Here is a 15,201-nt window from a genome sequence, read left to right as displayed (position 1 = left end):
ATGTCTTCCTACAAAACCGGCATTTATCATTCTCCTACGCACAGTAGATGAATCTATTTCGACGCCAGTTGCATCCAAGAACTCCTTCCAGATGTCTGCCGAAGATTTGAAACGGTCCTGGATACACATCCGCTTAATCATCCGGTCTTCAGCAGGCGACGTCTTTTTTCGTCGTCCAGATCCTTTCTTTCGCTCCGTTGAAGCCGTTTCTGCAAATTTCTTTAAAAAATCGGCAACAGATGATTTGCTGAAGCCTACTTTAGCAGCAATTTGACGGTACGGACAATTTTTGCTATGATAGTGCAATAATTTGCCCCTTAACGACAGCTCCCGTTTGCTTCGATCTTGGCATATTTTTGATATTAACACTTGCCACGTATCAACTATTTCACTTATTGGTTAAATTATGATACAAATTAATTCAAAACTGTTCTATTTATACACAAAAAACCACTTACCGCCAAGAAGCTTTATACTCAAGCTATAGAAATTTAAATAGGGTAAATTAGCTGTCCGGTTTCTTTTGCACAGGACTGTATATACGCTCACTTAAGTAGGAGAGAGCAAGATGTCGAACGTTGCCGTTCGTTTGCTTTGTTTGCTTTGTCGTTCGTTCCGCGCTTTCGCTTGCAGTTCATTCAAGGTAACAACAATGAGCAAGGTAACGACACATTTTTTCGTGCGTGCAGCCGGCTAAATCGAATTGTAAGACGTTATCACGTCAAAAGGATATTTACGCTTCAAACGAATGTCAACTACTGCAATTGAGACCTCACATATACACCTTTAAATCACCAGTATATTACTAGAGCGAACACAAAAATAGTATCAACAGGACACCTCCTTTACGAGGGCGGAAACTTATTCCCATATCCAATAAATATATTATAATCTCGAAATAAGTGAGAAAATTTTATTTTTTAAACCTCCCAATTTCCCGACTGCAACTGTAAATTCAATGATTATCTAATTACTAGGGTTTCTAAAATATGCCTTGGCCATGATAATCGTTTAACCCAAAACGAAATGGATGGACAAAAGTTTCGAAGTAATATTACGTCGATATTTTTATTTTTCAAAGACTGGCGCTGGGAGATTATGTTCATGAAGCAGCCAGACATTATGCTGAAATACAGTGTGATTGTTTCCTACATAACGCTCTTGTGTACCAACCTAATGCAGGCGGTCAATTCATCGTAAGTAAAGTGCAATTGAATTTACATATCTAAGAATTAATATTAATGTTTATCTATTTCACATAGTCAAACGTTTAACTTTTGGGTGCTGGTTGGAGTTAGCAATATTATAATGTTATTATTCTTGGCATTGGTGTGGTACAAGAAGCTGTGGATTATGTTCATTAGCAAGACGGAGTCATCGACACCAAAGCAAAAAGTCAGTGAATGGTTCTATAAACTTTCAGATGGCATTCAAAGCAGTGTCATTGCGCGCAGCGCCATGTATTTAGTGATACTTATTCTGAACTCAAGTGGCATTCTGTTGCAAATGGTATGAGGAACGATAACCCACGATATATTAATAAAAACTTCTAGTTAGATTGGTAGTGGCGTGTGCAACTAATATGTTTTCCTTTCAGATAGATAGCAATAACAGTAACGAGGGCAATGCAGTTGATAATATCAAAGATGAAATTTATTCCTTCAATGCTTGGGTTCGTTAAAGACATAAAGATTCATGAACTTTGTATAACGCATTACTTCATTTTAGGCCGTCACAGAATCCTTCATGCTGAGCATATGCATAACCTTCCTATTCACACGTATTCCGTTTATTCTCAAATTGAGTGTTGGAGTTTTCACGCTAATTTTTTATACAGTCCTTGTAACACTTTCATATAGGTTCGTCTATGGTCAGAGCCTTAAAACTAATGATCATCTATATCCAGAATGTTCGCATATATTTGTGATGTGCATAACATTGGGAATATTCCAGCTAATGGATAGGCAATCGGAGTTCATTGCAAAAGTTGATTATAAGTAAGTACAGGGTGGGCTAAATACAAGCTGCTTTTGATTTTGGCAGCTCTTTCTAGCTACATCCAGTATTTTAATTAACCATTAGTAACTTGCCATCTTTTGAAGAACCACAGGTAATATTGCAAACTTGTTGCAATGCTAAGGTGAGTTGATACTTGTCGCTCAAACAATGTGAAGTTTTGGCCGGAATCAAGTTTTGCTGGATAACAACACTGCATCACTTTGTGATGGGTACCAATGCAACTCAGGCCAAGAACCACAACATTTCGACATTTAGCGCACTATTCTCTTGAACATTTTGCACAAGGAATTACTGCACTCACCGTAGCCGCGTTTTTAAATTTAACAAAAATTTGGCCAAGTTACAGGCTGATTTGTGCAAATATAACAAGATTATGGTGACTTAAGTGGCACACTGTATATTAAAAAATAGCATTTATTATATATTAGATACATATAAGGTTCAACTGATTCACCAATTGAAAGGAAAATACCTCCCTTTTCACTATCGATTCTCAGTAAAACTTTAAAGCAGATGGCATCGAATGTCGGGATCGCCCGAAAATCGATATTTCTGACGAAGGGAATTTTCATTTCGTCAACTTTCAGCTATACTCGTATAAAAGTAAATCAACGCGTATTCCATATATAATTGAGATTTTTGCCAATTAGGATGAGATAGCAGACTTGACATATCTGTTTTAGTGAACTCGATCAAAATCCGACAAAATCGGCTCCTCCGCCTCCCGATTTGCGAGTAGTTCATTAAAAAAAAAACCAAAAGCTTGTATTTGGACTTTTTAAAATTTAATATTAATTTAAAACTCTTGATAATACCCGTACTGTGTTTTATTTTTAGCTGGAAACGTCAGTTATTAAAAAAGCAGGACGATGCTAAAGTTACGAACGAGACCATTTCCATTCTAATCAACAATATTTTACCATCGCACGTCGGTGAGTGAAACAGAGTTTTATACACCGTAGAATAACTGTTTTCAGAGCATTTTTTTACCTTATTACAGCTGATATTTATATGTCACGACAAATGACGAGTGAACTCTACTATGAAGTGTATGATAATGTTGCCGTTATGTTTGCAACAATTCGAAATTATGACACAGAGCAAGTGGGCATACGAGTTTTGAATGAGATTATTTGCGACTTTGACGAAGTGGTAAGTAATAAAATATTTGCATATAAAAGTGATGTGCGGGAAAGAAATTTTTCGCGCAGAAAGAGCAATGCAGAATGAGCAAATGTTGTAGAGGAATGTGACGTTAGAATTTTTTTTGTGATTGCTGTTGTGGTTATATTTTCTGCTACAACACAAATCGAAGAGGTTGAACTTACCTGCTTTTCACTGTTCTTTCCCAAATGTCACGAGGTATATCGGTATTATTTTTCTATTGGCCAGTGAATTACATTCCATGACGTTTTTCGCAATACTACTAATTTTTATACCAACGCACTTGCGCACAAGGGTGCTTTGTTCACGTAATGGTTGAATGTAATAGCATAAAAGAATCGATATTTAAAATGTCTAAAGTGGTCTAAGGCGTCTATGAGTGGTATAAGACAGAGGGCAGAGAAGTCGTGGAAGATTTGTCCCGATCTGGTCGCCCATCAACGTCTTCAACGGATGAAAACGTCAACAAAATCAAAGAAATGGTGCTGGAAAACCTTCATATAAGTTTGAGGAAGGTAGCTCGTGACCTTAGCGTGTCTCATGAATCAGTTCGCAACATTTTACACCATCAATTGGGCATGAGACGCGTGGCTGCTCGACTCTTTCAAAAAATTCATCGGAAGAAGGTGGTTGAAGAAATGCTTGAGCAAGTGAATTCGGACCCAATGCTTATCCAGCACATCATAACAAGTGATGAGATGTGGGTATATGAGTTTGGCATACAAACCAGTCAACAGGCGGCTGAATGGCGCTATCCACATGAGACGAAAACCACAAAACCTCGTCAAAGTCGGTAAAAAGTGAAAGTCATGCGCGCGTTTTCTTTCATGTTGTGCACACGGAATTCGTTCCAAATGGTTCTACGGTAAATAAAGAATATTATTTGAAAGTTGGATGTTAACGCACCATCTCACAATGCTCATATTATGAACACTTTTTTGACCAAAAACTCGACAAACATCATCGAACAACCACCATATTCACCGGATTTAGCCCCCTGCGACTTTTTTCTTTTCACAAAACTTAAATTGCCATTCCGCGGACGCCGCTTTGAGTCGATAGAGGTCATTACGGAGAATTCGCTGAAGGAGCTGAAGAAAAACACTTCAAACGTGTTTAAAAGGTGCTTTAATGACTGGCCTAAACGTTACCATATCGCTCATTTACTTCAACAGTGTCATAACTCAAAAAACAAGATTTTTTAGTTAAATACGAAAAAATGTGCTCAATATCATGGTTAATATTGTATAAAAAAGTCTTTGTGATTAGTAGAAAATTCAGCGCGTGAGATGAAAATGTGCCGTTATTCCACTTGTTGTGACGCGTTATTTTTTTACAACGGCATCGACACATTTCAGTTTAACTTCAGTCGTCGTCGTGTAAAATTGATTAGTTTTTCCAAAAAAACGATATATTTTGAATTACAGCGATTTATGCTAATTCTCATGTAAACTATATTATTTCGCGTTGTGACTGTACTGCTGAAAAATGTTAGTTCCTCATAATTTGCGCAATACAATATGTGACGTTGTTGTTGAAAACAAATTAATTGCGTAATTAGATATTTTGTTTTGTGATGTTTTTTTCGTCAAAAAATGGGCTCTGTAGAAAATGCGATTTTGTTTTAATAAAAAATATGTCATTATTTACGAAAATTGTACCCGCTATAATGTAAAACACCTTCTAATAACGCAAAATGATACGCTCTTGCTGATAATAAATGACGAATTTCGACTTTTTTTAGCTTACTTGGAAATGTCGTTATCCAAAAATAATTGCGCATTTTCTTCATCATCGTTGTCAGAAGATAGTGACAATTCCTTAGCTGACGTGACATAATTTCCAGGTTCCGCTAACGATTCCAGAGATACTGACTACAGCAATGATGAAGATAACCCGCCATATCCGACCGCGGTAAACAGCCAAATTTATGATAACTGTTTCGAGGAAGATTCTCCAGATCTAGAATTATGCACGCCAGTAGCTAAACAAAACTCTTTTGATCTACAGCCAAGCACATCAACTTCAAACAAAAACAATTCTCCCATCATTTTGGCTAGTCCGGCGATGAAAGGGGAAAAAAAGAGGAAGCAGCCGGAAAATTGGAAGAAAAACATTGTCAAAAACAAGAGAAATAGTGGTGAATACTATGTAAGCTTAAAAAAAATCATTCGAAACAAAAGAGGAATTAAACCTCCTTGTGGTGAGAGCTGCCGGTATAAATGTAAATAACGAATAGGGAACATGCGTTTTTGAATACATTAAAAGTTTGGCAAAGACTGATGAAGATGAAATAATATTTTATTCCGATAATTGTGCTGGACAACAGAAAAACAAGTTCATGGTTGTCTTGTATTTATATGCCGTTCGCTACTTGGGTATAGAGCCCATCACCCACAAGTACATCATCAAAGGTCATACCCAAAACGAAGGTGACTCAGCACATTCCCTTATTGAGAGAGCAACTAAACGAATCCTTAAAAGTGGTCCAGTATACACCACTGACTCATTCATTACTATAATTCGATCAGCAAAGAAAACAGGCCACCCATTCTTAGTGCAAGAAATGTCTTATGGAGACTTCTTTGACATCAAATTACTCTCTAATGACATGGGTCCATTGAATATGGGAGAAATTAAACTCTCTGAAGTGAAAATCTTGAAGGTTCACCCAACTCTGTGCTTTTCAAAACATTATACGCTGAGGAGAAGTTCAGAGAAGTCACTATAATCAAATCGAAGAAGAAACATAGCACATCGATTGCTTTACAAAAAGCCTACCACTCCAAAATCAGAATTCCGAATAATAAAAGAGAAGATATCAACGAATTAATTAAAAAGAACTTGATTCCACGTTTTTATCAAGAATTTTATAGCAATTTGTGATTAAATTTTCCCTGTATTTTCCTGTACTTATTATTAGTACCATTTTTAAAAACTGAAAATGAAGTTCATATAAAAATATGTTTTAATGCTATGAATTTTTCTATTTAATTTATGTTTTAGTTAAAAAACTTCGAAAATAAAATGTCTAAATGTAAAAATATTGTATTTTATTTCTCAACAATAATGACACATTTACTTTACGACGGAGAAATTTCTATATATTTTCAGAAATAATGACATAATTCAAAGCAGAAAAGTTTTTGTTCAAGAAAAAGTAGGAAATCGCTCATTTCGGTCGAATTTTCTTCTATAATGTATACTACATATGACATATCACTAGTTTGCATAGAAAATCTGCGACTTTACCTTTTATTTAACCCACAAAAGAAAGCTGAAATCTATAAATTGCTCTCCTGAATAATTTTGTTTTTTGAGTTATGACACTATTGAAGTAAATAAGCGATATGTTTATTGCTTCAAATGCATAGAGTCGAAGCAAAACTTTTTCACTTCGTTCTGTTTCCTACTTTTGCTTTTACTTGCTGCCATGTCAGTTTTTTGTTCACAGCTTTTATTTCACTTTCGCTGGAACGGCGCCATGGGTCCCTAGGACTGCCTAGGTTCCGCTGATTCTAGTGTAAGACTGTGATTTTTGAGTGTACGAGTAAGTCCGTGTTCGATATCCAACTGTATGGTCACCAAATGAGCAGACTGCGGTTTACAAACACTTCCAGCTTTTGAACGGTTTCTTCTGATAGACACAAGAATAGAGAAGGGCTGACTTAACATTTGAATTAAAGATTCCAAGTTTGGTGTGCGCGCTGGTTTATTTGGACTGCCACCCTGGTCGGAGACTAGCAAATGCGTTTCTTGCTTTCTGCAGCCTTATGAAAACATCACTTTTGCATCGCTTATCTGCCGTGAATTGCCTTTCAAGATATTGAAAGCCTCTGACTTTGTCCCTTTTTCTCCAATATTGAAGGACGTGTCACTCGCTTTTATCGTCAAATATTTCGTTTTATTTACATTGACTTTGAGTTCAGCAGTGTTGAAGCTTTACAGGGGCGTTCAGTTTGCTTTACATATCTGATCTGCACTGAAAAAGCAGCCGGTAAAATCGGTAAAATCTAAAACTTCAAGATGTTCCACTGAAATAGGGTGCCACAACAATCCCCTTCTTTCTATATTTTCAATTGAACTGGCTAGAATTTCATCAATGACGACGAGGAAAAAAAGCGTGACAAAATGCAGCACTGCCTCACGCCGGCTTCAGTTTGTATGGGTTCAGATAAGATGATTAAACCGAGAAACTTCTAATTGACTCCTTTCCGTAGTGGGGCACACCATATATTACTTTATTTTAGTCGATCAAATGCTTTCTCATAGTCAATGAAAATAAGACACAGATTCTTGTAATTCGCTTATTTGTTTAGTGATAATGCGGAGAGTAGCAATACTCGTATGGTTGATAGTTACATGATTATTGGCGTCTATAGAATAAACCTTTATAATAAGCCCACTTATAGGCCTATAACTTATATTTTTGATTATCAATCGATCTTAAATTCCTTACATGGCTTAGAAAGAATAACGGTGTATATGTATGTATATTAAGGGGACAGATACCTGTAAACGGCCATAATTTCCCTGATTCTCATTAAAATTATTTAAAATGAAGAAGTCAATATGTTTTTTTGAAAATTGGCATACAGTTTATTTATACATTAAAATAATATAAATTTTTTTTATTTTAATCATTTAAAATCGCGGATGTACACTCAATTCTTCCAGGAAGGTGGCAGCGGAGCTTCTCAATCGGCGGGCATTGTATGATAGCATCGGGGTCAGTGGCCTGAATACAAAAAACCAAAAATTTTTTTTGTTTATTAATGTCATAATTTTTATATGAATTAAACAAAAATGGGGGAAAAAATTCACGGAATAAAATGTTTAAAAAAATGAATTTTGGAGCGAATTTTTTACTATTTTTGCTTCGAAAAAATTATTCTTCGCAAAATTTTCAAAAACTTCAAATACACATAGAAAGTAATGTCATAAAAAAATATGTGTTCAAAATTTCAGGGAGATCGATTAATAACTTTTCGAGTTATCGTGAACGCCAATTCGAAAAATATAGTTTTGAGAAAAACGCGTCTAAAGTCGGCAACGTAACTATACCTCTCCCAGCGCTCGAACGCGAAGAATAGAGTCGTCACGGTTGACGATCTATAATATACGATATACTTAAATTTACGTTCTAAATATTTTTTGGCATATTTCTAAAAGATTATATCAACATTTTATGAAACAATTTTTTTTTCGAAATTGAACAGGTATCTGTCCCCTTAAGAAAACTTAAAACACAAATATGCGTGTTTTTCCTTGCAATTAATTTATTTCTCCTTTTCTCAATACACTATTTTATAAAGAAGCTATACTAGCCCTGATTTTATAAAAACAAACACTTTTAGTAAAAGTAAAACGAATGCTTATTTTCAAAAATCGGTTAAAAGCTGGAAAAGTTATTATTTATTTTATCATTTTATTATTTATTATCTACATACATATCTATAGTATATACCAATTAAGTATACTCACCACTCCGCATGCTTTCTTTGCAGTTGAGCACTTATAGAGGCGCGAGAAAGATAGAAAAAATTAAAGTAGCCGGTTGGACATATATGGCGGCTTGTGGTCTGGATCCAAAGCGGTCAGAGCACCGCAAAACTCAAACAGCTTACCGCAGCTCCTCGCTGCTGCCCAATGGACGGAGAAGTCACTATTGTAAGAAATTCCATCGAGGTATTTCAATAAAAGTATTTTATTAAATAACTATTTCAATGTAGGTAGCAGACAGCTTGATATTGAGGAAGAGCCACAAGGCGAGGAAGGATTGCCTACAACAAGTAGCCAATGCGATTTACAATACACACGACTGCAAGAGTACGAGGGTCACAATAAGAACAATTCTAAATCGGAGGAGTATAATGATGTAGTATTTGTCATGCTAGAATTCGCCTTGGAACTGATGCGAACAATGCGGTCTTTCAACATCGAGAACTTGCAATGCGAAAATAATGATGCGGACACAGGTGCCTTGCGTATTGGTAATTATGAATATATCAGCAAATAGCTTCGTTGCTAATTATTTGTTTGCTCTTTACCAAAGGTATCTCAAATGGTCCTGTGATGGCGGGTGTCGTGGGCTCCTATAAGCCCCATTATGACATCTGGGGAAATGCCGTGAATATGGCTTCGCGTATGGATTCCACGGGTAAAGCAGGTGTCATACAAGTCACTGAGAATACTGCAAAAATATTAAAATCTTACAATGTGAAGTGTACTTATCGAGGTTATACATTTGTAAAAGGGCGTGGTCACATTCCTACGTATTTTGTTAATGTTGACGAGTCTTTAAATTTCGTACGCATTGATGAAAATATAAAATAAATTGTTTATTAGCAGTGCGCAATCAACTTGCATATACACTAGGTATCATAATTCTGCGCTCCACCTATTTATTCAATTTATTCAATATTATCTGTCAATAAAATTCTAACGGTGAACTCATTACAAATTTAAATTCATCATTTTCGTTGTTTACTTTCGTAGTGGTCATGCTGGCGATATAAAAATTATCTCCGCAATGCATCGCCATCAATTCTAACAGTACTTACCAGGTTGTTTAATAAGTTTTGCGGTTCGATAAGAAAAACACAATTTTATGGCTTGAAATGAGCTTTACATATTATTCAGTATAGTCTCCCTAAGCATCAATACACTTGTGAGAAGTTAGAATCTAGAAGGGCTGCAAAATACGCTTCAACAGCAGTTATGGCCTCAACATTTGATGAAAAAAGCTTTCCACTAATGAATTTGTTTAGGTCTGGAAACAGATGGAAGTCGCTTGGGGCTAAATCTGGTGAATACGGTAGATGCTCCAACGATTCGAACTTGAATTCATGGATTTTAGCCATTGTCAAAATGCAATGTGACAAAATGCTTGTCCTCTGGAAAAATATTTTTTTCTTTCGCAAACTGGGTCTTTTCTTACGAATTTTTTTTCAGTTGGTCTACAAGGTTACAATAATATTCAGAATTTATTGTTTCACCAGTTCCACTAACAAAATTCCTTCCCATCCCAAAAAACTGATGCTAACTCTGACTTCTGGACTCAAACTCATTTCGGAATTTCACACCACCCTTTATCTTCTTGTTTTGATGATAAAGAAGATCATGCTGCTAGACCGAGATCTCATTCATAGTGGTGAATCGACGCAAAAACTCCACTCTAACCTTTCTAAAATGCTCTAAATGTTGCTGAAAAAGTCGCATTCAAATGCGTTTTTGTTCCACTGTTAGCGATTACCGCACCCATTGTGCACACAGTTTGCTGAAACTTCAGTCAAAATATCGCTTACACTGCGCATTGAGATGCCTAGGGCTTCTACTAAATATCTTTCAGTCACTCGACGATTTTCCAATACGATATCATGTAGTTTTTGTACGATTTCTGGTGTTGCTGCTGTTCCCGGCTTGTGGCTTGGGACGGTAGACATGACAAACTGATTTTGCTGCATGGTAACGTCAGGCCACTCGTTGCTAAATTACATACATAGGTATATATACTATATACATATAATTGGCGCGTACACCCTTTTTAGGTGTTTGGCCGAGCTCCTCCTCCTATTCGTGGTGTGCGTCTTGATGTTGTTCCACAAATGTGGAATTGCTAAATTGGTCCAGAAATATTTATAGGGACTGAATTGGGAAATCTTGCCCCACCTGCCGTATTCTCCAAACATTGCACTCTCGAATTACCATTTGTTCCGATCAATGCAGTCAGCCCTTATTGGAGAGTTGTTCACTTCTTACGAGTGTCAAGAATAGCCAATTTATATTTATTCTGGTTAAAATTTATATTTAAAAAAACTTATAAATTATAATTAATTAAAAGAAATACACAGATGTCAGGAACATCCACTCGCACCTTCAACGAACCGACGACTACCCTTTTCGAACGTCAACCAGCGAATGCCCCTCTCGGTGACACGAGAGCATCCCAAACTGGCTCAATGAATGGATCAAGTCAAAAGAACTCGAACTTTTCGTCAGAGGAATCCGTATGCTGCCTGAAAGATGGAACAAAGTTGTAGCCTCCAATGACACTTACTTCACATAATATCATGTATTATTCAATTGTTTAAAATCGTAACTTTGACTAAGAGAGGACGGAAACTTATTCCCATACCTAATGTACTAGCATGCTTTTTTTTAATTTTAAAACCTAACCCTCTTTGCCTAATCCTTTGTTTCGTATAACACGGCGATTTTTAGAAATGGCACCCGTTTTATACGGGGATGACCTGTACTATTTACACAAGCGAGCAAATCCTACACGTAATACGAGGGATAATTTTTTAGATAAATCTTTTTGGTTTGCACAGCGCATGCTTTAAAATTAGCAACATCGATTTCCAAACCGCCTTCAAAGATTTCGAGGGTTTTAGGGAATTTGGATAACCTTCGGACAGTATTAGTATGCCAATTTGAGTCTACTAGCCATTTTGTGGCTACTGAAGTTATTTCTTCTATTCTTTGCTATTTTAGAATGTCTAATTTATGTAATACATGAATTATGGACTTGAAACACTTAAACCAGAAGTCCGAAGGTTTTGCCAGCAAATCACGTGGTTCGCTGTACTATCTGTACAACTAAACGAAGCGCTACCAGTGAGATGGAGAAAATATATTCGTTACTGGATTCATAATCGCTGAGTGTTACTAGCTTTGAGCTGAACTGCTGTCACACCCCCTCGTTAAGGGTAACGTGGTCGAATACTTATTTTTGTACGTGACAAACTATTTATATTAGTGGTCATGGCCAAAAAAGCTTGCAATTCAATATCAGCGGATGTCTCAGTAACCCTAACCAGATATTCCAGTTTGGCATTTTTAGTAATAATGTTATTATTAATATATTATAAACGGAGTTTAACCCTGCTGCCTGAAGGGTTTATTGTGCCCCTTCATGGATTCAGAGCATTTCTCTGGGTCCAATTTCTGCAATAAATTTTAAAATTTTCTCTATTTTATTGAGTTTTATTTCGGGCTCTGGTAATATACGTAAGATTGATATTACAGCCAATAGTTTAGCGGTGCTCCGTTATGGTTCGAATTGGTTCATATTCGAGACTTCAACTTTTGCAAAATATTTACCCAGCAGAAGGGTCTGGAGTCAAATTATTGCTAAAATTCTTATTTGAAGTCAATTTTTACTGTTACAAAAATTGCTTTCGGCTGCGATGCATCAAATTCGGCCACACAGACGAGTATTAGAAAAACTCGGCCGATGGTTGAAAAATTTACGCAATATTCAGAACCTCATTGGAGGTATGATTATGTTATTTTTGTTGTAGGAGCAGAAAAATTTCTCATGCGTGTACGGTGCTGCTGGAGTGTCAGTTCTTGGCCAGATATAAATCATACTCGTTCCGATAACGTAGAACTGGCTGGGATCGTCGAGGTACGATTATACTGCTGGCCAACGATTTTTGACAAATGCTGCTAGTAATTCCAAGATCAACAGCTGGTGATGAAATTTATTTTTGTGGAAGTAAATACTTGCTTGAAGTCGTCGATTTTGTGGAGCTGACAAAATGACAAACAATTATTACATATTTTCAAAATTCAGGTTGATTTTTGTTCGTTTCCACCTGATTTGTATGAATTCGCGATATAAAAGAAGAATTAGTAAAGTAAGTGTTCCTAAATATCGGTGCGAAATACCGAACCCTTATTTATTTGAGCGAACGAGCTATTGGCAGCAAAGAATAAGGATGTTGATGATTTGTATATAACAATTAAATCAATTGAAGTCGCCAGCTATTCAACTGAATTCCTCGGCTCGGTGATAATCATGTTGCACAACGTGAAGCAGCCAAAACTGTACAATGGAACAAGACTTGTCAATAAGAATTTAATGAAAAACGAGATTGAAACAGCGATATGGAAATATTCATTTGTATGAATCCTTTCTCGATGAGGGGACTAACAGTTACCCAAGAGCATGTACATATATGGAGGTGCGTGCTAAAAAACAGTTTTAGAGATATGAATTAAAATATAATGACGTCAGCTTATTCGGAAATACATCCTTACATTCATTCATTCACTATTTGATGTTTTCATACTCTGTTTTTCCATTTTCGCAAAATATTGCGAAATATATGTAGAACCCTTTCCAAAAAAAAATCGTGCCTGTGTCAAATAAGGTGTGAGTGACTGTATGTATTTGAGTACAGAAAATTTGAAAACAAGTCCAGAAAACGTCCGCCAAATCGCTGCAATATTTTACGAAAAATGATTACAACGCTGAAGACTGCTCCGATGAAGTCTAGGAAGATGCCAAGTTTTTAGCTAATTCAATTAGTTACGGATAGCTAAGCATACGAATATAATCTCTTTAAGTAGATAAAATATGTATTAATACCAGAAAATTCTCCCAAATTGAATATCATTTTTTATCCTTTTTACCATTTTGATATTCCCCGAAAGTGTTGGTTGTAGTGGGTTTTCCTTTTTTCAGTCAGTGGAGGCTGATAATTGGCATGCCGTAGTTTCTTGCCATGTTAAAAATAGCAGTTGTGAGCATTAATTTAGAAGACAAACTAGATAGGCCAAGTTAAGATTTGATTTGTCCATGGGAGCAAAGGCTCTAGGCAATAAGTTAGCCCAGGGCCGGGGCCCAGCCAGGCATTGAGTGCAAATGAAAATATTGAATTCGTCCCTAAAAGTTTACACGATAATCCTCTCCCCTGGGACTTCCAACACTATTGCGTAGGAAATATTGAGGAAGGATCTTAGACTTTGCACCCTAAAAATTTAAATCGTGCGTGCGCTTAAAGCTAACGATTACAATTTGCGTAAACATTTCTTGGAGACTATCTTTTGTAGTAATGAAGCCCATTTTCATTTAAATAGAAGTGTAAATAAGCAAAACTGACGTTATTGGTCACTTAAACGGCAGAACCTACTATTAAAATATTAACCAGCACTTCACAGTGCTAAATGACGGTTTGATGTGCATTGTCAAGCAGTGCATTAATTGAACCATATTTTTACGAAAATCGTCGAGTGCAAGTGATTTCTGTGGGCCGTGTCGCTTATCGACGCAAGCTGAACGATTATTTTCTGCCAATAATACGAGAACAGCCTTCATTCAGCACATAGACATGGTTTCAGCAAGATGGCTCCACGCGACACACGGCCAAGAGAGTCCATGGCGTGGTTTTTCCCCTAACAAACTGATAAGCCCAGTGCCCATTTCAGCACTAAAAGAAAGTATCGATCGCGAGGTTAATGGAATCCCAACATCACTTCCCCAGTGAGTGAAAGAAGGAAAATGGGCTAATAACAATTCCCAGAAAGCAGAACTATATGCAGATTATCTAGCTGATATTTTTACACCTCATGAGGCAACATCCGAAAGCCTGTCTACATCCGTGCTCCAAGAGTTTGAAGAAATTCCACGAGTCACGAGCGCCGAACTAAAAAGAGAAAATAAAATGCTAAAAAATAAAAAATCCCCTCCTAATCACTGCAGAAATACTCAAGCAGCTTCCCCCTAAAAGCATCCAAATTCTCACTAGCATAATGAATGCATCTTTTAAGTTTCATTACGTTCCTATTCTATGGAAAACTGCGGAGGTTATTATGCTCCAAAAACCAGGCAAACCTGGACACGAAGTTTCATCGTATATACCTATATCACTCCTACCAGGGATCTCAAAGCTGTTTGAAAAGCTGTTGATTAAAAGACTCAATAAAATAATAGAACGAAAAAAAATAATTCCAACACATCAGTTTGGTTTTCGAACTAAACATTCTACAATCGACCAGGTACACAGGATCACGCACGAAATAGAAAACGCACTCGAAAATAAAAAAGTATGTTCTGGCGTATTCCTCGATGTGGCAAAGGCATTCGATAAAGTTTGTCACACAGGTTTGCTTTTTAAACTAAAATTAATACTTCCTAAGCAATACTACGAAATCTTGGAGTCGTACTTATCAGAGCGCTATTTTCGAGTCAAGCAAGATGATGTTTATTCAAGTCTTCGACAAATAAAT

General features: G+C 36.5%; 1 protein-coding gene across 2 annotated transcripts in view; it reads left to right on the top strand.

The window, feature by feature from the left end:
• The window catches only part of LOC128859997 (adenylyl cyclase X E-like), a 44,511-nt gene extending 34,855 nt beyond the window's left edge, over positions 1-9,656 (top strand). For both annotated transcript variants that reach the window (XM_054097196.1, XM_054097197.1), the window contains exons 13-21: positions 978-1,196; positions 1,263-1,509; positions 1,598-1,672; positions 1,729-1,997; positions 2,857-2,951; positions 3,020-3,171; positions 8,691-8,853; positions 8,916-9,176; positions 9,239-9,656. In XM_054097196.1, coding sequence (XP_053953171.1) covers positions 978-1,196; positions 1,263-1,509; positions 1,598-1,672; positions 1,729-1,997; positions 2,857-2,951; positions 3,020-3,171; positions 8,691-8,853; positions 8,916-9,176; positions 9,239-9,519 — 1,762 coding nt within the window. In that variant the 3' untranslated portion in view covers positions 9,520-9,656. The remainder of the gene's footprint in view (positions 1-977; positions 1,197-1,262; positions 1,510-1,597; positions 1,673-1,728; positions 1,998-2,856; positions 2,952-3,019; positions 3,172-8,690; positions 8,854-8,915; positions 9,177-9,238) is intronic.
• Positions 9,657-15,201: the final 5,545 nt, after the last annotated feature.

This window comes from Anastrepha ludens, chromosome 4 (genome assembly GCF_028408465.1).
Source record: "Anastrepha ludens isolate Willacy chromosome 4, idAnaLude1.1, whole genome shotgun sequence".
In the NCBI taxonomy this organism is placed as follows: domain Eukaryota; kingdom Metazoa; phylum Arthropoda; class Insecta; order Diptera; family Tephritidae; genus Anastrepha; species Anastrepha ludens.
This window is presented reverse-complemented; position numbering and strand designations above follow the sequence as displayed.